Below are 22,119 nucleotides of genomic sequence, written 5' to 3' on the forward strand. Positions count from 1 at the left end.
AATTGCAAAATACTTTTTGTTTTAATTACACATTCAAAAACATTATGTGAAATAAAATAACCCTATACAGTATAGTAATGAATTCCGAGTTCCGGTTGCATCCCTATTGCATGGAGGGAATTGTAGTTCCGAGCGTGCAATAAGAGCTTCCTGCAGCTCAATGGGAAAACTCATGGTTTGCCACGGCCGTGCGTCGGAGGCGTGATGACGCCGGCGCCTCTCCTCGCTCCTCCGCGCCAGGCGGAGGCGCTGTGGCGGGAGCCTGCCGTCGCCAGCGGTCCTCTCGTCGCCTCTCTTCCCCCCCCCCTGTCCTCCTCCTCTCTCTCTGAGCGGTGATGGCGGAGAGCGGAGGCGACGGCGCGGGGCTGATCCGCGTCGCCGTGAAGACGCCGAAGGACAAGGAGGAGATCGTCATCGGCGGCACGGCCTCGGTGCGCGAGGTGAGCGGTTGAGGCGCGCGCCAGCCCCTCCCCCCCGCGCGCGCTCACCATAGAGATCTCCTTCCGGCATTTGGGCTTCTCCTTAGGAGCCTTCCAGGTGCTCCGTCCTCGTTTCTAACGCACTTGCTTTGTGGATGTGGGATTGAAGCCCAGGGCTGGGCAACGAGGGCCGCAATCCCGTGGGGTTTTCAGGATTTCCGCCATGAATATGCATGAGGTCTATTTGCATGCACTGCCTCCTGCGGTATGCAAATGAATTGTGCATAATTCATAAGGGAAATCCTGAAAACCCTCTCGTTGCCCACCATACAGTTGGGTTTTCAGGATTTCCGCCATGAATATGCACGAGGTCTATTTGCATGCACTGCCTCCCGCGGTATGCAAATGAATCTCGTGCATAATTCATAAGGGAAATCCTGAAAACCCGACGGGATTGCAACCCTCCTTGCCCACCATCCAGTCGGGTTTTCAGGATTTCCTCCATGAATATGCATGAGGTCTATTTGCATGCACTGCCTCATGCGGTATGCAAATGAATCTCGTGCATAATTCATAAGGGAAATCCTGAAAACCCTCTCGTTGCCCACCATCCAGTTGGGTTTTCAGGATTTTCTCCATGAATATGCATGAGGTCTATTTGCATGCACTGCCTCCTGCAGTATGCAAATGAATCTCATGCATAATTCATAAGGGAAATCCTGAAAACCCTCTCGTTGCCCACCATCCAGTTGGGTTTTCAGGATTTCCTCCATGAATATGCATGAGGTCTATTTGCATGCACTGCCTCCTGTGGTATGCAAATGCATATTCATGGGGGAAATCCTGAAAACCTGACGGGTTTGCAGCACTCGTTACCACCATCTAGTCAGGTTTTCAGGATTCCCCCCATGAATATGCATAAGGTCTATTTGCATGCACTGCCTCCCGCGGTATGCAAATAAATCTCATGCATAATTCATAAGGGAAATCCTGAAAACCTGACGGGATTGCAACCCTTGTTGCCCACCATCCAGTCGGTTTTTCAGGATTTCCTCCATAAATATGCATGAGGTCTATTTGCATGCACTGCCTCCCGTGGTATGCAAATGCATCTCATGCATATTCATGGGGGGAAATCCTGAAAACCTGACGGGATTGCGGCACTCGTTGCCACCATCTAGTCAGGTTTTCAGGATTTTCCCCCATGAATATGCATAAGGTCTATTTGCATGCACTGCTCCCGTGGTATACAAGTGGATCTCATGCATATTCATGGGGGAAACCCTGACGGGATTGCGGCCCTCATTGCTCACCCCTATTGTAGCCCGTTCTAAGCCTCGGGGAGGATGGGATAGAAATAAATAAAATAATAAATAAATTAATAGAGGAGGAGGGGCCTCCCTTATAACCTACGTGGTGTACAACATTCAGGTACTCGAGTGTTTTTCCCTCTCTGTCCTGGCAAGGTCACACTCTATCCCAAGTGTGGAGCAACGAGGGCTGTAGTCCAGTCAGGTTTTCAGAATTTCCCCCATGAATATGCATGAGATCCATTTGCATACAATGGGAAGTAATGCATGCAAATAGGTCTCATGCATATTCGTTGGGGAAATCCTAAAAACCCAAGTGGATTCTGGCCCTCGTTGCCCATCCCTACTCTAACCATTGCACCACGCACTCCCCACAGCTTGATGATGAGCTGGGCTTGGCCTGAGACACCTCCCTCCTTCTCTTTTCACAGTTCATTGGGAAGGCAGGGACTGACTCTCCCCCCCCCCCCCCCCCCGTGAAACCCCCACAGCCTCTTCCCAAACTGCTGGTCCACTAGTATCAACTCATGTGTTGTATGCAAACTTGAGAGCGTGTGGTGCAGTGGTTAGAGCTACAGCCTTGTTACTCTGAGGTTCTGGGTTCAAATCCCGCACTGCTCCTTGTGAGGCAAGTCACTTAATCCCCTGTTGCCCCAGGTACATTAGATAGAGTGAGAGCCCACCGGGACAGTTAGGGAAAAATGTTTGAGGACCTGAATAATTTGAAATCCGCAAAGAATTGTAGGATATGCGGAATATAAATTATTAAGAAAAAATATCCAGCCAAATCCTCCTAAGTGGAGTTTGGGGTGGGATTCAACAGATAATCAAACTAGCAGTAAGTGGGTGGTACAAGATTCGGTTAGTATAGCAATGACGGCGGTCTGTTTAACATTAGCAACAGGTATCAAATCTGGTAATGATTGTAAGTGTATTCTGCAGGCGTCTGATTTGCTCTTTTTTATAGATTTCTGATGTGCTGGGTTGGTGAGTTCCCGTCGTATTCATGAGTATAGGTTGAGTTGCTCTTAGCTATTATCAGTGCTGTCTGTTATATGTTGTATGGTGGTGGTTTATGTAGAATTTAGGACTGAATGGGATTCGATGTACCACCTTTCTGTGCTTACATATAACATCCAGGACAATGGAGGGTTAAGTGATTTGCCCAAAGTCTCAAGGAGCTGCAGTGGGCATGAAATCTTAGTGTGCCAGGCTCTCAGGCCACTGCGTTACCCAGTCCGCTGCTCCTCCGCTACCAGTAACTTTCGTTTTGTCTAGCAAGTTTCAATAATGTGCATCATATTTCAAGATCCTTCTCGTGATGATGTGTGGGCACTGCCGGTTAAGATCCTGTGCTCCAAGATATCACAAATGGGGGCAGGAGGAAACGGTCTAGCGGTGAGTGCAATGAGCTGAGAGTTGAAATCTACTCAGCACTCTTTGTTGGGGGGGTTCCCCGCCAAATCCTTGCATATTGGAGTTCTAAGCAGGTTACGATCGACAGAGTAGCTTCTTTACAATAGCTCGTGTGCATACAAAAATTAAGCTAGTCCCGTTATATCATTGACCCTTATTACATGCTTCAATATATACATACAAAGACTAGATTTAACCTGTATCGGCTTGACAATTATTACATGTTTCTGTGGGTTAATTGATATCAGTTCTTAGATAGTTTGTTGTAGAATGCATTGCCCTTCGGTGTAGATTTATGGCGAGAGGGTTGTCTTGCTGTGTGTATTTTAGATCAGTGGTTCCCAACCCTGTCCTGGTTTTCAGGCTAGCCTAATGAATATGCATGAGAGAGATTTGCATATAATGGAAATCTGCTCCATGCATATTCACTAGGGCTAGCCTGAAAACCCGATTGGCCTAGTGGTCCTCCAGGACAGGGTTGGGAACCACTGTTTCAGATTACTCGAGACTTCTCGTAACAGTTCTGGAAAAAGCCACATTTTTAGAACTTTTCTGAATCCGGCGAGACGGTTGGTAGTTCAGACCTCTGTGCGAAGTGAGTTCCACACATTAGCAATTCACTAGATAAAAGATTCCAGTGGGGTCTAGTGTATTTTATTACTTTCGTAGACGGGTAGGACAGAGTTAGTTTGTTGGCGTTGCGGTGTTCTAGCGTTCTGCCTAGTATTTCCGTGAATCTTAGGCAGCATAATTTGAAGTCCATTCGTTTTTCCATTGGAAGCAAGTGTAGCTCTTTGAGGAGCGGAGTAACATGATTGAATCTTTGATTTATAGAGTATGAGTCTTGCTGTGATTTTTTTCATAGATTTCACCGAGATTCCCCAAAGTAGCGCATTACAGTAGTCTAGTAGGAATACAATGGTTGATTGTACTAATTTTCTAAAGTGTTGGAAGAATAGTCCTCCGACTCTTCTAAACTTATGAAGTTGTGGCAAATAATTTCCTAAGTTGTTTACAAATGTTTCTAAGTTCCGTATCTTCCACTGTGTCTTAGCTACCTACTTGGATTGTAAACTCTGGGAAAGGGACATATATCTGGGTATTTATTGCTATTGTACAGCCCTGTGAGAGAGAGGTGGGTGTCCCACACATTGCAAAGCACAAAGGAAAAAGCAAGGGTACACAGTAGGCCAAGAAAGAAAGAGACACCAGATTTGTCCGAGCATGACTCTGCCTGTTTTATAGTATACTCTAGGGGTCTCAAAGTCCCTCCTCGAGGGCCGCAATCCAGTCGGGTTTTCAGGATTTCCCCAATGAATATGCATGAGATCTATGTGCATGCATTGCTTTCAATGCTTATTCATTGGGGAAATCCTGAAAGCCCGACTGGATTGCGGCCCTCAAGGAGGGACTTTGAGATCCCTGATTATACTCCATTTAGGAATAAGTTGAACAGGGTGGTGCTTTTTCTTTTCTTCTTATAAGACATTTACCCCTGATGCAGCCTGTCAAGGGAGAAAGAGGTATGGCACAAGATGGAATAGGCTTAGTTCAGTGGATGGGGGACTAAGAGCCAGACTGGCTGGGCAGTGATGTCTCAACATGGTCTGGGGTGGGAGTGCAGAGGAGATGTGATCAGTAATGGGACCCTGTGAGGGAAGCCGTCTGGTGGCAGCCAGGGGACTTGGGAGATTACTAGATGGAGCAAGATGTCCAGTTGTAGAAATTCCCAAATTGGAGCTGTTCAAAAAAAGGTAATCACACAAGATATCACTCTTTTTATGAGGAAAGTAATAATTCATGATATCTCTAATGAATATGCATGATGCACATTTGCATATAATAGAGGTGACAGGCCTGAAATCTGCTTCATGCATATTCATTAGGGATATCTTGAAAATCCGACTGGCTGGGGATCACCCCAGGACTGGTTTAGGGGTTTTGTTTGGGGGGGGGGGGGCAAGTCGAGTTTTGTTTCTTAAGGGGGGGTTTCTTGTTTCGCGTTGCCCCCAGTAAGTCTGCTTTGTATTTTTGCAGTTTAAAGAAGAAATTTCCCGGCGCTTCAAAGCCAGTCAGGATCAGCTGGTTCTGATCTTTGCTGGGAAGATCCTGAAGGATGGCGACACTTTAAACCAACATGGGATTAAAGATGGACTGACAGTGCATTTGGTCATCAAGACGCCCCAAAAGTACGAATGGTCTTCGCAGTCATGTGGTAAACCCTGTAGGACGTGCCGCTTCTATTCCATATTAACATGACAGAGTCTGCTCCATTGGTTTTGAACAGTAGCCAAGGGTAAATGGTTGATAACATTTGGAACATTGCTTAGGTTTACTTCTGTGCACCCTTGAGTGGAAGAGGAGAAGCCTAATACTTTTTTCTATCCCGTTCTCCCATGAGAGCTCAGAACGGTTTACATGAGTTTATTCAGGTACTCAAAGCATTTTTCTTATCTGTCCCGGCGGGTTCACAATCTCTCTAATGTACCTGGGGCAATGGGGGGATTAAGTGACTTCCCAGGGTCGCAAAGAGCAATGTGGGTTTGAACCCCCAATCTCAGGGTGTGCCACACTCTCCCCCTGAGAAAGTGGGCTTAAGTCCCACGCTGGTCAAATCACCTAACCCTCCATTGGGCCAGGAGAATTGACAGGCAGAAAGGAGCAGCACTGGCCCCGGGATCAGGAATAAACCCGTGCAGGGAGGAGAGGCTGGGCCAGGAGTGAGCAGTGGTGCTGGAAGGCATGGCTGTACAGGGGAGGAGAGGAAAACCCCCAAAACAAATGGGGTGGGGGAGGGATATACAAGATCTATCACAAAAAATGTGACTTTATTCTGTAGATCTGAGCTTGCCTGCTGTAAAGGTTTTTCAAGTCTTGAAACATATAAGCGACAGACATTACCCAAGACAAACTTTTTTTTTTTTGGGGGGGGGATAAAAGGCAGAACTACAATTTATCAAGAAAAGCACATAAAAGAGAAAACCATTAGGGCAGGGATTTAGAGTTGTCTAAACCAGTGGTTCCCAACCCTGTCCTGGAGGAACACCAGGCCAATTGGGTTTTCAGGCTAGCCCTAATGAATATGCATGAAGCAAATTTGCATGCCTATCACTTCCATCCTATGCAAATCTCTCTCATGCATATTCATTAGGGCTAGCCTGAAAACCCGATTGGCCTGGTGTTCCTCCAGGACAGGGTTGGGAATCACTGGTCTAAAATACAACTGACTATGTACATGGCTGGACCTGTTGCACCTTTGCTGCTGCTTTAGGGAGCTTATAGATGGATTTCTTGATTCGCTTATCATTAAACGAGTTTTCATTATGAAAATACCAGGGTATCTGCAGTTTCAATAGCAGGGGTGTCATTGTGGAATAGATTTACAAAAGTTTAAGAAAGTACTGACAACTACTTTGATTGAGGAAGCTTTTAAATGAATGAATACTAATATTTTTATGGAGATAATGAGATTATTGTATGTTTTATGTACTGTATATATGTTTTAACATTATGATTGTATTTTGTGAGCCGCTTAGGTATAAGCAGGTAAGACATTTTTTAAATTATGTGCTAGTCATAGAAACATGACGGCAGATAAAAGCCAAGTGGCCCATCTGCAGCATCCACTGTGTCCTCCTCGCCCTATTGGCTAAGGCTCGTAACATTTGCATCTCCTCTTCCTATAGGCTGAGGCTCTTTACACCTGCATTGTGATGTTATAGAGAAACATGGCAGCAGATAAAGGCCAAATGGCCCATCCAGTCTGCCCATCCACAATAACCATTATCTCTTTCTCTCTCCGAGAGATCCCACAGGCCCTCTTGAATTCAGACACAGTCTCTGTTTCCACCATCTCCTCCGGGAGACTGTTCCATGCATCTACCACCCTTTCTGTAAAAAAGCATTTTCTCAGATTACTCCGGTGGCAATTCAGCTGATCCACCCTGAAGAGTGAGAATTGCTCTTGGGTCATTTTCATTGTTCTTTTCAAACTTCTAGGACTCCAGATCCCTCAGCTGCTGCATCTTCACCTGCTTCTTCCACTACTACTTCTCCGGCGGGTGCTGGCACTGCCCCTACGGCTAGTACACCTGGGTCTCCCACTGCCACAGACCAGCCTTCGACTTCCGGCAGTGCCCCATCAGACAGCGGCGGCGGTGGCGGTGATGTCGGTGGCGGCGGTGATGCTGGTAGTACCAGCAGTAGGCGGAACAGTGGAACTGGGGTGACGACAGGCCCCAGCGGGGGACCATCCAACGAGTCTCCCTCCATCCTCTGTGAGTAGCATTGCTGACGAGGGCAAAGAAAGTATAAAAATGAGCAATAAAGCTGGCAAGCGTCTCTTCTGGAGCCTGGCGTGTCTGTAGTTGATGAACAAGCAATGGCAACCCAGAGAGGGACAGAATTTAAATAGACACACACACATAAGACAATTAGTTAAGAACATAAGCCTTGCCATACCGTAGATCCATGAAGCCCAGTATCCTGTTTTCCAGGTTATGAGTAACTAGCAAGATCCCAAAGAATAAAACTTGTTTTATGCTCCTTATCCTAGGAATAAGCAGTGGATTTACCCCACATCCATTTTAATGATAGCTTATGGCAGGGTTGTCCAATGTCGGTCCTTGAGGGCTGCAATCCAGTCGGGTTTTTAGGATTTCCCCAATGAATATGCATGAGATCTATTAGCATATAGAGATCTCATGCATATTTATTGGGGAAATCCTGAAAACCTGACTGGATTGCGGCCCTCGAGGACCGACATTGGACACCCCTGGCTTATGGACTTCTCTTTTAGGATGGTATCCAAATCTTTTTTAAACCCTGCTAATCTAACTGCTTTCAATGGCAATGAATTCCAGAGTTTAATTTGTTTGTATCAAATTGAGAAAAATCACACAAACATAATAATAATTTTTTAAAAAATAGTAAAAATCACTGTGGTAGCTGCAAAGGACAATCAAATAATATAACATATGGGAGAGGGCTGAAATGTTCTCAGCCCAACCAAGAAGAGAATGACGTGGATGTGGTTCAATCAATGATCTAACTAAAAACAAAAAGTATGTACAAGATGTTTATTATATCAAATATAAATGCAGTTAAATATTACCACCCTTTAAACAAACCTAAGGACCCGACACGGTCCGTGTTTCGGTAAAACACGCCTTCTTCAGAGGTCCAGGGTGGTTAAGGCAAAGAACTTCCACCACTTCATCCAATGAAATATCTTGTCTTAAATATTGTATATTCCCTTTTGGCTGTTTTAAGAAAGGTTTGGACAAGTTCCTGGAGGAAAAGTCCATAGTCTGTTATTGAGGAAGCACTGCTTGCCCTGGATCGGTAGCATGGAATGTTGCTACTCCTTGGGTTTTGGCCAGGTACTGGTGACCTGGATTGGCCATTGTGGGAATGGGCTACTGGGCTTGATGGACCATTGGCCTGACCCAGTGAGGCTGTTCTTATGCCTTGTTCTGGGACAGGACCTTAAATACAGAGGGAGCCTGTGAACCAGGAGTCCATCAGCAGTACATTTTAACTATTCCTGGGTAGAATTTCTTTGTTTCTTAAATGATTTTTAAAAGTGAACACACCATACCAGTTATGGGTATCTGCATAGCGTTATTAAATCTGAAATGGAATCATTCGTGGGTTTGGCTTTGTAGATCTGATTTATATCAGGTATTTTAGTTTAGGTTATTTTGGTCCAAGGTTTATAATCCAAATGTAGTCTTATGACTGACTCAAATTCCTGCTCAAACAGCAACGCCTTCAACTGTTTCATAGTTTATTAAAATTTTGATTAAACGCAAATCATAAAATTTGAAGCATTGTACAATTAAATAAACATATAATTCTAAAATACAAACGGGACATAATGAGGACATTACATACTAGATATAGGGAAGGCTTGCAAGCAAGAGGGGCGGAGAGAGAACGACAATATTGTAAGGGAAAGAAGACATAGAGGGAAAAACCAAAGAGGGAGGGGGAAGTGGAAAGGACGGATTACTCATAAGCGTCCTCGAAAAGAGAGCATTATGTTTAGTTCTGTCGTAATGTTTGTTAGTATCTTATATTCCAAGTATAACGGGCAGTTGGGAGAGTTAATCCATCTTCCTTTTCTTTAACATATCAGATGGAGTGGTGTAAAAAAAGTGGTGGAGATGTCCAGTGAAGACTGGTGAACTTCATCTTTCTTAAAAAGTCCTTTATTCGTCCAAAAACTCAATGACTCAACGTGTCCATGTACAAATCGGCCCACTTCAGGAGTCTTAAAAGTCTTCAGATTGAAGTAATCTGAAATGAAAGGACGTCCTAGTCGTTCATATTATACTGTGAATTGCCAAATGTAAAACAACGAACGAATGCCCAAAGCTTGTATCCTCTTGTGGAAATCATATGCCAAACGAGAGAAACATTGATTACGCCAACACCGAAAACGTTTCTTTCATTTGGCATATGATTTCCACAAGAGGATACAAGCTTTGGGCATTTGTTCGTTGTTTTTCATTTGGCAATTCACAGTATAATATGAATGACTAGGAAGTCCTTTCATTTCAGATTACTTTGCCAGTCTTCATTGGACATCTCCATTTCTTTTTTTACATCTTTCAGCTTTGTGGATTTGGTTCTCCTGTTTTTGTTTCACCCTTTGCTCTCCCTTTCTTCTTCTCATACGTATCAGGTGGTCAGGAGCTACTTGAATGCTCCACGCTTTTTTTTTATTTTTTATTTTTTTATTCATTTTTCATATAACAACAAGTGTATCATAAAAATTCATACAATTGCATTAAGTATACACTTGATATTTCCATAACTTACTGTAAATACAACATATCATTATATAGTCCTTACTATAATTTTAGACATCATATAATATTTAATAATTATATCAACTATTATTCAATTATAATCCCTTTCCCTCCCCTTATTTTGATAGTTGCATACAATATAACAAATATTATGATAATATCTTTAAATGTTAATGGTCTCAATCACCCGATTAAAAGGAAAAAGGCACTATTATTTTTAAAACAACAGAATGCAGATATTTGTTGTATACAAGAGACCCATCTGTCGAATACTGAATCTATAAAGCTAAAAGGTGATTGGGTCAAACAATGCTATTTTTCTTCAGCAATAGGGAAAAAAGCGGGTGTTGCTATATTAATAAATAAAAAATGTTCTGCTTCATTTAAATTTAAGACGCTTTTTATGTCTCCTGTTAGAAACAATGTTGAGTTGATCGAGTCTTTTAACTTTCCTTTCCTGTGTGTCTGTAGCCGGTTTTGGTGGCCTTGCTGGTCTGGGCACCCTGGGCATGGGCTCGGCCAACTTCATGGAACTGCAGCAACAGATGCAACGGCAGCTGATGTCCAATCCCGAGATGCTGTCGCAGATCATGGAGAACCCACTGGTCCAGAGCATGATGTCCAGCCCCGATCTGATGCGACAGATGATCATGGCAAACCCTCAGATGCAGCAGCTAATGGAGAGGAACCCTGAGATCAGCCACATGCTGAACAATCCCGAGCTCATGCGACAGGTGGGTGGGGTGACTCTGTTAACACAGTGGAGTTACGATGTAGTGCTATAGGTCTGTTGTGAGTTTGAAGGCTCCAAGAGGACAACCCCCCCACCCCTCCCCTTGAAGTGTAAAAAGGAAAAAAAAAAAAACCAACCTTGGAGGAAATTTATGAGGGTACAAATATCGGTTTGTGGGCTCTATTAAATGTCCATCAGCCAGATCCTTTTGGGTTCAGGTGAAAAAGAATCTCTGGCTGTTCTGATTTTTTGGAGTCGCACTGTTCTTTTCTCATCTCCCCTCCACCTTTCATTTTGCAGACTATGGAGTTAGCCCGGAACCCTGCGATGATGCAGGAGATGATGAGGAACCAAGATCGAGCCCTCAGTAACCTGGAGAGCATCCCGGGCGGGTACAATGCCCTGCGACGGATGTATACGGACATTCAGGAGCCCATGTTCAGCGCAGCAAGAGAACAGGTGCATTGTGGGAGGCATATCTTGGTTCGCTGCCAGCAAAGAGCGTTTGAATCTAATTCTCTGGGATCTGGAACCTGGATTCTCAGTGGGTGCTGTCGGACCAGTTTAAAACTTGTCCATTAACTTCTGAGAGCACTTGGGCTCTTCATCAGTTGTGATCTTGAAAGGTCATGCACATTCCTGGGTTGCATAATCCTTATTTTGCTGTGATAACAGATATATCAGTTTGCAGAGCCTTGTTTTTAATCTAGGGCCTGGCAGTAGACACGAGATGGTGGAATAACCAGTGTTGTAAGGGAAGGGGCTAGCCTGGTGGATCAGTTGCAGTGCCCTGCCCTGCTGTAGGTCCTTGGTTCCATCCTCAGGTCAAGGCTTCTGGAGGTGGGAGGTAAAGGAGTTTAGGTGGCCTTTGAAAGATCACTTGACCGGAATCAGGGCTCTGGAAGGAGCTCTAGTGCACATCCCCCGATCCAAGATCATTAATTGCAGTGATCAGACAGAGTACATGAGCATGTGTATAAGGGAAAGCACATAGCACCAGAATCCCTGCCCTGATTCTTGACTAAGTGAAACAAAATGTTCCAAGAGGAAAGAGGGGTGGTTTCAGCAGTTATGAAGAGTAATGGGCATAATGGTTCAGAGAAAGACGTGTAAGACTGGCTGTGGGACAGCAGTAGACCCAGCAAGCATCGTCGTGTGTGAGAGAAAGCAAGAAGCCCTGTGCTCTAGGCAATCTGTATGTGGAGGGGCAAACCCAGTGCCATGAGAGATTCCTGAATTTGACTTTATTTAAAAAAAAAAAATTCCCTTCATAAGTATACACGAGAATAGATGACATGTACGTCACGATCGCAAGAGTCTGTCTGCGTGCGTAAGGATACCACCGCCCAGGCGAGCATCGTTCTTTGACACGATTGGTCCTTGAAAACTAATGGCAAGTCATTTTATTTTTTTTATGCAGTCGTTATCCTAACTTGAGCAACAAAGCCATCGAGGCTTTGTTACCATTTGGATTTTCAGCTCTGACAGAAATAATAATAAAAAAAAAAAAAGCGAGAGAACAATGGTGGATGATGAAATGCGTGTTTGCTCATCGACTATCGAGCCGCGTTTTAAGTGAATTTGCCCTCAAAAACAAGCACATCCATCGCATTGATCAGCAATTCTATTTATTTTAGTTTTGCCATTGTTACAATTACTCGTACATCGCTTAAAGAACTTTAAATAAATAACTCTCAAATTTTAATTTTGGGTTGGTTTTGCAATTTTTTAATTTCAGTTAAAATGGGCCGCGAAAACCATTTTGCTCTGTTTAGTGTGTCGGAGCTAAAAAAGTTTGCGAGACACTGGAATAACTTCTCAGAATCACTGTTTTGTGTTGGTCACAACCAATAGGGATGGAAGGAAGCAATAAAATTATTTATTTTCCCTCAAATATTTCTAACATTTTGAGTACTTTTTGGTTAGTTTCACACATTTTTTTTTTTTTTTTTAAAATATCTTTATTCATTTTTAAATCAAATAGCCGACATGGCAGCGCTGACCATTTGGCACAAGACACCAGTGTGCCGCCTAAAAAGTGAATTTTAAAGAGCTCCGACGCGGGGTATGAGTGGGGAACCCCCTCCCCCCAGTTTACTTCATACTCTTTGCGCTGCCATTGGGGGGGGGTTTGGAACCCTCCATTATAGCATAAACTTAACTTTTTCCCAATTTTTTAGAAAAAAGTTAAGTTTTCTCTATAATGTGGGGGGGGTTGCACCCCCCCCCACGGCAGCGCGAACAGTCTGAAGTAAAGGGGGGATTCCCCCCCACACACCCCGTCGGAGCTCTTTAAAAGTAACTTTTTAGGCAGCGCGCTGGTTCTTGCGCCGAATTCTCGCACGCTTTTGTCCCGTCACCGGTCTGATGTACTAATACTAAAGCTACGTACGGAATGATATTGCCCAGCCAATCCAGTTCTATGGCTGTAGATTTGTCAGGGACCTGTGGCCCATTTTCTTATCCATGAGATGCCGCTCTGTTCAGTAGGATTTCATGAGCTAAAGATTGGTCCCAAATTAATTCAATGTTAGAAAATCATGTTGCCCTATCCTATGATACTATTTTATTTGGAACGTCTATAAGATTCAAGAGTCAAATTTCAGCAAATAACAATAAACTTTTGTTAATACTGACGGGGGTTGCCATTCAACATATTACTGGAAATTAGAAGGATTATACTAAACTTAATTATACCTTTTGGTGGAATTCAGTTTGTCATATTTATAAAATGGAGAGAGTGCTTGCTAGGAAATTATAATAGTTTCAAAAAGATTTGGGGGCCATTGACTGCATATTCTAATGACCTTTTTATTACATAGGACTATATTTAATGTGGGGATGGGGAGGTATGTTATGGGATTTAATGAATGGGATGGGTGGGGGAGGAGTCTTTTATATGCATTTGACAATAATTGTTAGAATGTCAAGTGATTTGTACGAATTATCTGATTGAATATTGTATACTTGAATTTAAAAAAAAAAAAAAAAGATTTATAGCAAACATGGACTTTGTGGAAGCATCTCGCTCACCTTCTCAAAGAGCTGCCTGAGGAGAACATTAACGGCACGTGTTTTATGGTGATCTCCAGCCTGTTGGTATTTATAGTTTTCCTTTTGTTTCTATTTTTCTTCTCAGTTTGGCAGTAACCCTTTTTCCTCCGTGCCTGGAAACACAGATGCCTCAGCGTCGCAGCCCTTAAGGACAGAGAACCGAGAGCCCCTGCCGAACCCCTGGGGTCCCTCATCGCCCACATCCCAAGGCCAGGGGTCCAGCACAGATGGGAGCACCCCAGCAGCAGTTCCAAACCAAAGCACGCCTACCATATCGAACCCCCTTGGAGTCAGCGCTGGCAGCCTGGGCTCCGGTAGGCATCAGAAACCATAGATTATTTATGAGCAGGGTTGGATATAAGCTACACCAGAAGCTGACAAAGTGTCTTATGATCAAACAGGGAGGCAGTGTGACCTCACTAAAGTCACACACAGCTGGGGATAGAAGGAAAATCTCAATCTGATATCCCGAGGCTTTGTAGCAAAATGTTATAATTACTGAACCATTCTGCCACTTTTACGTACCGTATACTCGAATATAAGCTGACCCGAATATAAACCGAAATAACCTTTCCCCCCCCCAAAAAAAAGGAGGAAAAAAAGGTTGACTCAAATATAAACTGGGGGAGGGGAGTTAATATTCAAGTGCTGCCAGCACAGTAAGGACCAGTGTCTTAAGAGACCAGTCCAACTTCTGTTTGTACAGGTTTGTGTCCATCGATCAGCAGTTGGAGACACAACCCTTACGGTTCTGGCCTGCTCTGATGGAACTAAATGAAAGAAAAGCAGATAAGATCTAATATTTCCTTCCTTAGTGTCCTCACCAGAATAGTCCAGAACCTGTGTCTATTGACCTTCAAATGGTCTCCATTTGCTGGTCGATGAGCACAAACCCGCAAGTTCTGAACTGGTCTGTTCAGACTACAAGGAATAAAATTTAGCAGGTAAGAACTAATTGCCATTTTGTCTGCATTTCTGGTTTTCTGACATTCGGATGGAAGTATTGAGAAAAAAATGTGTAGATTTCTTTATGCTCCAGAAACATGATTGGTCTAAAGCTTACCAGGGACAAAATGTGCTTCTCTCAGGGAGGTTTACACCCCTGCGTGAATTTTGTGATCACACATTTTCGCAGACCGGAGACCCCGTTTTAACAATGATCTCAAAGAACAGGGAGAGTTATGGGTGAGTTCAGGTCATTCCATGGATGGGAACGTGCGGTCTTGGATTGTGCTCACAAGGAGACCTGGCCAGTGTATATGCAATATGGAAAATATTTTAAGCTTAAAATGTCTCCACCCATTAACAGTGTCTTGAGCTGTCTGCTAGTCTGAAGTCAGACTGGTGGACATTAACAAAGTTGAGGCAGTTCAAAGGAGGACCACGAAATCTTGCGCTACCTACACAATATGCAGAGAGACAGAGCAAACTAAAGATTATCTAATATTGACGGGGGTTGCCATTCAACATATTACTGGAAATTGGAAGGATTATACTAAGCTTAATTATACTTTTTGGTGGAACTCAATCTGTCTTATTTATAAAATGGAGAGAGTGCTTGTTATACAGCAAGGAAATTATAATAATTTTAAAAAGATTTGGGGGTCATTGATTACATATTCTAATGATCAGACACCTTAACCACCCCTTTTTTTTTATTATATATGGTTATAAGTAGGGTGGGATTGGGATATATGATATTTGTTTTAACTGTTTTATTATTAATGGGTGGGATGGGTGGGGAGGGATTCTTTTATGCTTTGATGATTATAAGTAAGAATGTCAAGTGATTTGTAAAATTTATTTTTGATTGAATATTATACACTTGTTGTAAGATATGAAAACGAATAAAGATTAAAAAAAAAAAAAAAGATTATCGTAGGGATTATATGTATGTAATGTTATTTGCAGTACCGTATATCAATTTTTAAATAAATGTACTTTCTAGAAAAATCCACGTTCATATTGTATCTCCCAAATCCTTTTTAATATCGAGCAAGAGTCCATAAAGTACCTCAAGGATGAGGAATCGTCATGTGAAGCTGAAGTGAGGGAGATCAGGCGGAGTGTGAGAGAGCGTTGGACGCCTTTGGTTGAGGTTCCAGGAACCAAAACGGGAGATGGGCACAGAGGGACCTTAGGGGCAGAGCACAGAAGGGGGGGGGGGGTGGCTGCAAATGGGCTGACGGGGTGGGCTGAGTCTTCCTCACCTATCCCCCATCTCCTCTGTGTCTTCTTGTGCCCTCAGGGATGTTTAACAGCCCAGAAATGCAGGGCTTGCTACAACAGATATCGGAAAACCCACAGCTCATGCAGAACATGATTTCCGCCCCTTACATGCGCAGTATGATGCAGACCCTGTCGCAAAACCCAGACTTGGCAGCACAGGTAAGGTTTAGGTGCAATGGCACAATATAGTTCGTTTTGGGGGCGTGATTGCACACTACGCATATGTTTCCTGTTCTCCCTTCACCACCTCCTCTCCTCCCACAGGCCTTGCTAGTGAATTGTGTCTTACGGTGCCAGAGTAATTTGCAAATGTTTATTAATTAAAGGCTCAAAATGTCCCCGAACTGCCCCTCAGCTGGGGTTCCCTTATGTTGACGGAGGAAACGCCACCACTGGGCCCCGATCTTGAAATCATATAATTGGGATATTTAGTGAGGAAAAAGTTCTTAAAAACAGCAATATTATCTACCTTTTGGTATAAATTGAGGTTCAAGAATCTGAGTCCCCCAGAGGTGACATTGTTTGAATATTGGAAGACACCGATGTCACTGGCAGGGGTGTAGCCAGACAGCCAATTTTGGGTTTGGTCTGAGAATCCTGTCCCTGCCCATCATCCTAAACTCTACTCCCCCATCCCCCTGGTCCTTTACTATAGAATGTATACGATATATACATTTGTAAATAAATAGTTCTTAACCGGCAGCAACTCATACCTGCACTCACACCGGCCCCTTGTCTTCCCTTTGATGCAACTTCCTGTTCAAAGGACCAGGAAGTTGCTTTGGAGGGAAGGCTCTAGGCCGGTGCAAGCAGCACATATGAGTCACTGCTTGCGATAAACTGAAGAATTTAAAAGGTATTGGAGGGGGGTTAGGAGAGTTGAGTTAAGATACCTCCAAACACTTGGGGAGGTGAGGGAGAGATGCTGGGAGTACAAAAAGATATAAAAAGGATGGAGTCGGTCCAGAGGAAAGCTACTAAAATGGTGTGTGGTCTTCATCATAAGGCATATGGGGGACAGACTTAAAGATCTCAATCTGCCTACTTTGGAGGAAAGGCGGGAGAGGGGAGATATGATAGAGACGTTTAAATACCTATGTAATGTAAATGCGCATGAGTTGAGTCTCTTTCATTTGAAAGGGAGCTCTGGAATGAGAGGTCATAGGATGAAGTTAAGAGGTGATAGGCTCCGGAGTAATCTAAGGAAATACTTTTTTACAGAAAGGGTGGTAGATGAGTGGAACAGTCTCCCAGAAGAGGTGGTGGAAACAGAGACTGTGTCTGAATTCAAAAGGGCCTGGAATAGGCATATGGGATCTCATAGGGAGAGGAAGAGATAGTGGATGGGCAGACTGGATGGGCCATTTGGCCTTCATCTGCCATCATGTTTCTATGTTTTTATCTGGGATAGGCATTGGGATCTCTCAGAGAGAGAAAGAGATGGGCAGACTGGATGGGCCATTTGGCCTTTAAGAACATAAGAATTGCCACTGCTGGGTCAGACCTGTGGTCCATCCTGCGGTGGCCCCTAGGTCAAAGACCAGTGCCCTAACTGAGACCAGCCCTACCTGCCATCATGGTTCTCTGTCTTCAGTTGGAAGGGCTTAGGAATCCCCACCAGGCACAATACAACTACTTCACCGGTCACATGGCAACTTGTTTCTTTGTGATAACTGTGAGAGTTTATTTGTATATTAAAAATCTATCTATGGGTGATTTTCACTTTGTCAAATGGAGGTGGAGGCTCCACGTGAGCAACTTCTGCCCACAAAATACACACACACAGCGCAGATTAACTGCAGAGAAGCTCAGTTTTTTGCAGCAGTTACCACATCTAATGGTCTGTGTTCCACCTTTCCTGCAGATGATTGGAAACAACCCTCTCTTTTCCGGGAACAGTCAGCTCCAGGAGCAGCTACGGCTTCAGCTGCCAGCGTTTCTGCAGCAGGTGAGGAAGAGAGCAGGGCCGAAGGCTTGAGCTTGACTTGGCATGGCGTAAGATTCACACCGTGGGATTCCCTTTCCATGTTAGACAGTGGGAGAGTGCAGCTATGTTTGTCCTGGGAAGGCAAGGCTGGCGTTCCAGTAATTGTCTTCTCCCCACTCCAGATGCAGAACCCGGAGGCTCTCTCGATAATGACCAATCCCCGAGCCATGCAGGCTCTGCTACAAATCCAGCAGGGACTTCAGACGCTGCAAACAGAGGCACCAGGGCTGGTTCCCAGGTAAAAATGGAAACGGGCCTTTCCTCGCTCCCTCTCCAGTTTGTTTCTGATGTTTTCAGAGGTCCATCACAACTTACTGGGTATTACTGGAGTGAAGGAGTAGCCTACTGGTTAATGTAGTGGACAGAAACAAACCTGCGACTCCCCCGTTGGCCCCTTTGCGCCTCTCGGGACAGGCCTACCAACTTCCTAGAAGCGTTCGTAGGACGAAGGTGCAACGTCATCGCACGCAGTGCTGAAGTTCACTGAACCTTCTTCCTGCCGAGTCCCTCCTGAAGTTACATCGGAAGAGGTCTTGGCAGGAAGAAGGTTCAGTGAACTTTATCCCTGCGTGCGACAACGTTGCCTCTTCGTCCCACGAACGCTTCTAAGAAGCTGGTAGGCCTATCCCGGGAGGTGCAAAGGGGCTGGCTTAAGGCTCTCTCTGACCAGGGGCCAGTTTCCCTAGTCGCACTTCCCTGTATTACTGCAGTATTCTGTTAGCTTGATTTTTCTGTGTAGCATTCTGTAATAATTTGGCTTATTCAGTTTTCTCAATAGTGGAGGGGAGACAGGGGTTTTGTTGATCCTTGCTCTGTATTATTTGTGTTTATAAAATGTCAATTGTACAGAATATTGTTTCTTTTTAATACTTTAAAGTCATAACTATTCGAGGCTTGTGCGGATGGGATCAGATGGCTCGCGGGGATGGGGTGGGGACAGGAACCAAGCTCATGGGGGCGAGGACACATTTTTTTCTCCTGTCATTCTCTAGTCAATTGTTTGATTGTTCTTTTCCGTAATGTAGAAGTCCCTTGGAGCACAGGTATCTTAATTAATAGTGAGTGAAGTTCTTTGATTCTTAATATCTTTTATTCCGTAGCCCTGTTCGCCACTCTAGCACATGCTTGAAGCCTCCCCTTTCCAGTCTGGCGTTTACTATGCAATGGTGACTTGTCTCTGTTGCCAAGGGATGTCATGTAAAGCTTTAGTTACTTTGAAGAACACAGTTTGTTGGCTTTTTCTTTTCAGCCTCAGTTCATTTGGGTTGCCTGGAACGCCCCCCTCCACCGGAGGAAGCACAAACCCTGAGAGTCCGCCATCTTCCACCTCCGTGCCAGCAGGGGGCAGCAGCTCCCAGCAGCAGCAGCAACTCATGCAGCAGATAATTCGGATGCTGGCTAATAGCGGTTCTCAGGTACATAAGTCAGCAACTGAACTGCTCTGAAACAGTGGTCTCAGTCCCTCCTCGAGGGCCGCAATCCAGTCGGGTTTTCAGGATTTCCCCAATGAATATGCATGAGATCTATGTGCATCATGCACTGCTTTCATTGTATGCTAATAGATCTCATGCGTATTCACTGGGGAAATCCTGAAAACCCGACTGGATTGCGGCCCTCGAGGAGGGACTTTGAGATCCCTGGGTTAGGTGAAAGGGGAGGTACGGTCTGAGTGCAATCAGCTGATTTACATTTCCAGCAGAAACCTGCACACTTTGTATCTAATGCACTTCTGCAGACTGTCTCTTTGTCACTACATCTGTGAGCTGTTTCTGTCCACATGGACAAGCGTGCGCAGTTCACGTGGCAGTGGCGGCGTGATGTCAGCAGTCAGTGATGAGCCTGTGTCAGTCCTTCTGGCATTGCTCTTGGCACTAGACTGAGCCCAGGGCTGCATTTAAGAGGCTGCCTGAGCAGAAATTAGTAACGCTGGCCAAAAGGCTGAAAGGTTTGTAACACTCTAACTGTACACAAACCTCCCCCCCCCCTCCAGTAGTGATATGCACAACAGCGTAATGTCAGTTTAGGATTCCACCCTTCAGCCGATGACAGATTACACTGCGTAACAAAATTTTAACTTTTTTTTCTGGGGCAGGAAGAAAATGATGTCTACTTTATAGAATTTTTTTTTTTTTTTAATAATCTTTATTCATTTTACAACTTACAACAAGTGTATCAGGAAATAACATTTGTACTTAAAAACATCACTTCATTTTCTATTATATTCATCTAAAATTAATAAATTTATCCCCTGGCCTCAGTTTTCTCCTATCACGTATAGCTTTTGAGCAAATCTCAAATATTTATAGCATGAGAAGTCATAATGTAACGCATTGCGCCAATGTAAGAGTTCCTATAAATATTATTTTCTAGAATCATTTTGCTGTTGAAGTGAATTTATAAACGATTAATGTCCAGCAATAGTCGGCCAGCATTGATGAATTCCACCTGCCCTGATATCGTTTCTCCGTTGTAGCAATGTCCTGGTGAAACCTTTCCCCGTGCTCATCACCAACACTATGAAGATTATCGGGGGGGGGGGGGGGGGTAATCTAATTTGAGGCAAACCGTTTTAACATTTCAGAGATTGTTATAGCATTTACTCCAAGTGTTAGAAAATATAGTGAAAATGTTAATTCTTGCATTATCATGCTCTTTTGCCAAAAATCAGAAAAATTAAGGTCAGTTTTGAGTTCAGTGACCCCCAAATCACTACAATTCATGTCCCCAAACCTCAGTTGCACAGTGTTATAAGACGTTTGGAAATAAACATTGCTTCAGGCGATCTACTAGAGAGAGAGAGAGATCAAAAATCGTGAAACAGGGCCAGTGAATTTGGCATCCTTCATTTGGAGGGCAGAATTAGATTTCTGTTTCACATGGGATTGTCTTTTGTCGACAGGTGCAGAATCCAGAAGTGCGCTTCCAACAGCAGCTGGAGCAGCTGAACGCCATGGGCTTTATCAACCAGGAGGCCAACCTGCAGGCCCTGATTGCCACCGGTGGCGACATCAACGCAGCCATCGAGAGACTGCTGGGCTCCCAGCCTTCCTAAAGCCACAATCTGCCTCACTGGACATGCACACAACCACCTCAATCCATCTGCCAGCAGCCATTGCTCGTGTTTCAGGCTTCAGCCTTCGTTGCCATATTCTTAAGTTAAGACTGCAGGTTGAAGCCATCACTACCTTCTATCCGAGTCTGGACTCTAGCAAGTGGCTAGCAGAGACCCAAATCTCTCTCTCTCTTTTTTTTTTTCCATTTCTAAATTCCCCCCCCCCCCCCACCTGCCCCAGTGTGTATGTCAAATGCTCATCCTCTGTAGAAAACCTACTCTTAACCTCAGTCCTGGTAATCTGAATTTGCTTTCATTCTAATAGTATAAATGATAAATCATTTTTGTTTAATTTAATTTTTGGTTTGGGGGTTTTTCGGCAACTATTGAAGAGCCACCCACTTTTTAACGTGGTTTTTTTTTTCTCCCCTGGTAGATTTTATAAATTGAGCAAACGAGACCTGAAATTTTACAACTTTTCATGGGGAATATGCACATTTTCAACAGCGATGGTGATTGTGGTGGCCTGAGATTCCTCTCCCCCCCCCTTTTGTTTTGGGGGGGTCAGATCTGTTTTTTTAAATTGTGGTACAAGAAATCCAAAACCAGTAAAACCCACCACAACTTACAAAGCCCCGCTCTCTTCCATTCCCTCCCCTTTTTAATGTGAGTTGAAACATCCATGCCTTTGGAATAGGAGTGATCTTCCTCAAAAACTTCAGGTCCTCATGCCTCAAGCTCGCACATCCTTGAGAACATTTTGGGCACAACGATGCTGGGGGAGTGGGGGGGTCATCTCTGGTACTAGATTATATCTTAGTTTTGTTTTCCTTCTGGTGCCTTTTTATACTCAAGTTGAAAATAAGGGAAGTGGGGACCCTACAACATGTGGCATGGTGGGAGGGAAGGGAATTGGGTGAAGTGGGGAGACTTTAAACAGGCCTCTCTCATCCAGGTGACTTGAAGGTTGGCAACTTCTGTGAGGGCCTCCTCAATTTGTACTTTGCAGAAGCAGAACAAGTGTCTTCTGAAAGAGGACAATATAGTTCCTGCTTTTCTTACAGAGGTCAGTAGGGAAACTGTTAGAATTTCCTTCTTGCCCTG

At 44.1% G+C, this 22,119-nt stretch overlaps 1 protein-coding gene across 2 annotated transcripts; it reads left to right on the forward strand.

The window, feature by feature from the left end:
* Nucleotides 1–204: 204 nt before the first annotated feature.
* On the forward strand, nucleotides 205–21,845 carry UBQLN4 (ubiquilin 4). 2 transcript variants are annotated; one of them, XM_033923660.1, is made up of 11 exons: nucleotides 205–440; nucleotides 5,183–5,334; nucleotides 7,145–7,422; nucleotides 10,432–10,694; nucleotides 10,994–11,152; nucleotides 13,833–14,061; nucleotides 15,996–16,135; nucleotides 17,841–17,924; nucleotides 18,086–18,201; nucleotides 19,213–19,378; nucleotides 20,863–21,845. In XM_033923660.1, exons 1-11 carry the CDS (start codon nucleotides 336–338, stop codon nucleotides 21,013–21,015), a joined length of 1,845 nt encoding a protein of 614 aa, XP_033779551.1. In that variant the 5' UTR covers nucleotides 205–335; the 3' UTR covers nucleotides 21,016–21,845. The 2 variants fall into 2 exon arrangements, with proteins under 2 accessions (XP_033779551.1, XP_033779552.1); XM_033923661.1 differs by lacking the exon at nucleotides 205–440 and having other exon boundaries at nucleotides 5,318–5,441; nucleotides 20,863–21,015.
* Nucleotides 21,846–22,119: the final 274 nt, after the last annotated feature.

The sequence above is a fragment of the Geotrypetes seraphini genome, chromosome 16, assembly GCF_902459505.1.
Source record: "Geotrypetes seraphini chromosome 16, aGeoSer1.1, whole genome shotgun sequence".
NCBI classification, from domain to species: Eukaryota; Metazoa; Chordata; class Amphibia; order Gymnophiona; family Dermophiidae; genus Geotrypetes; species Geotrypetes seraphini.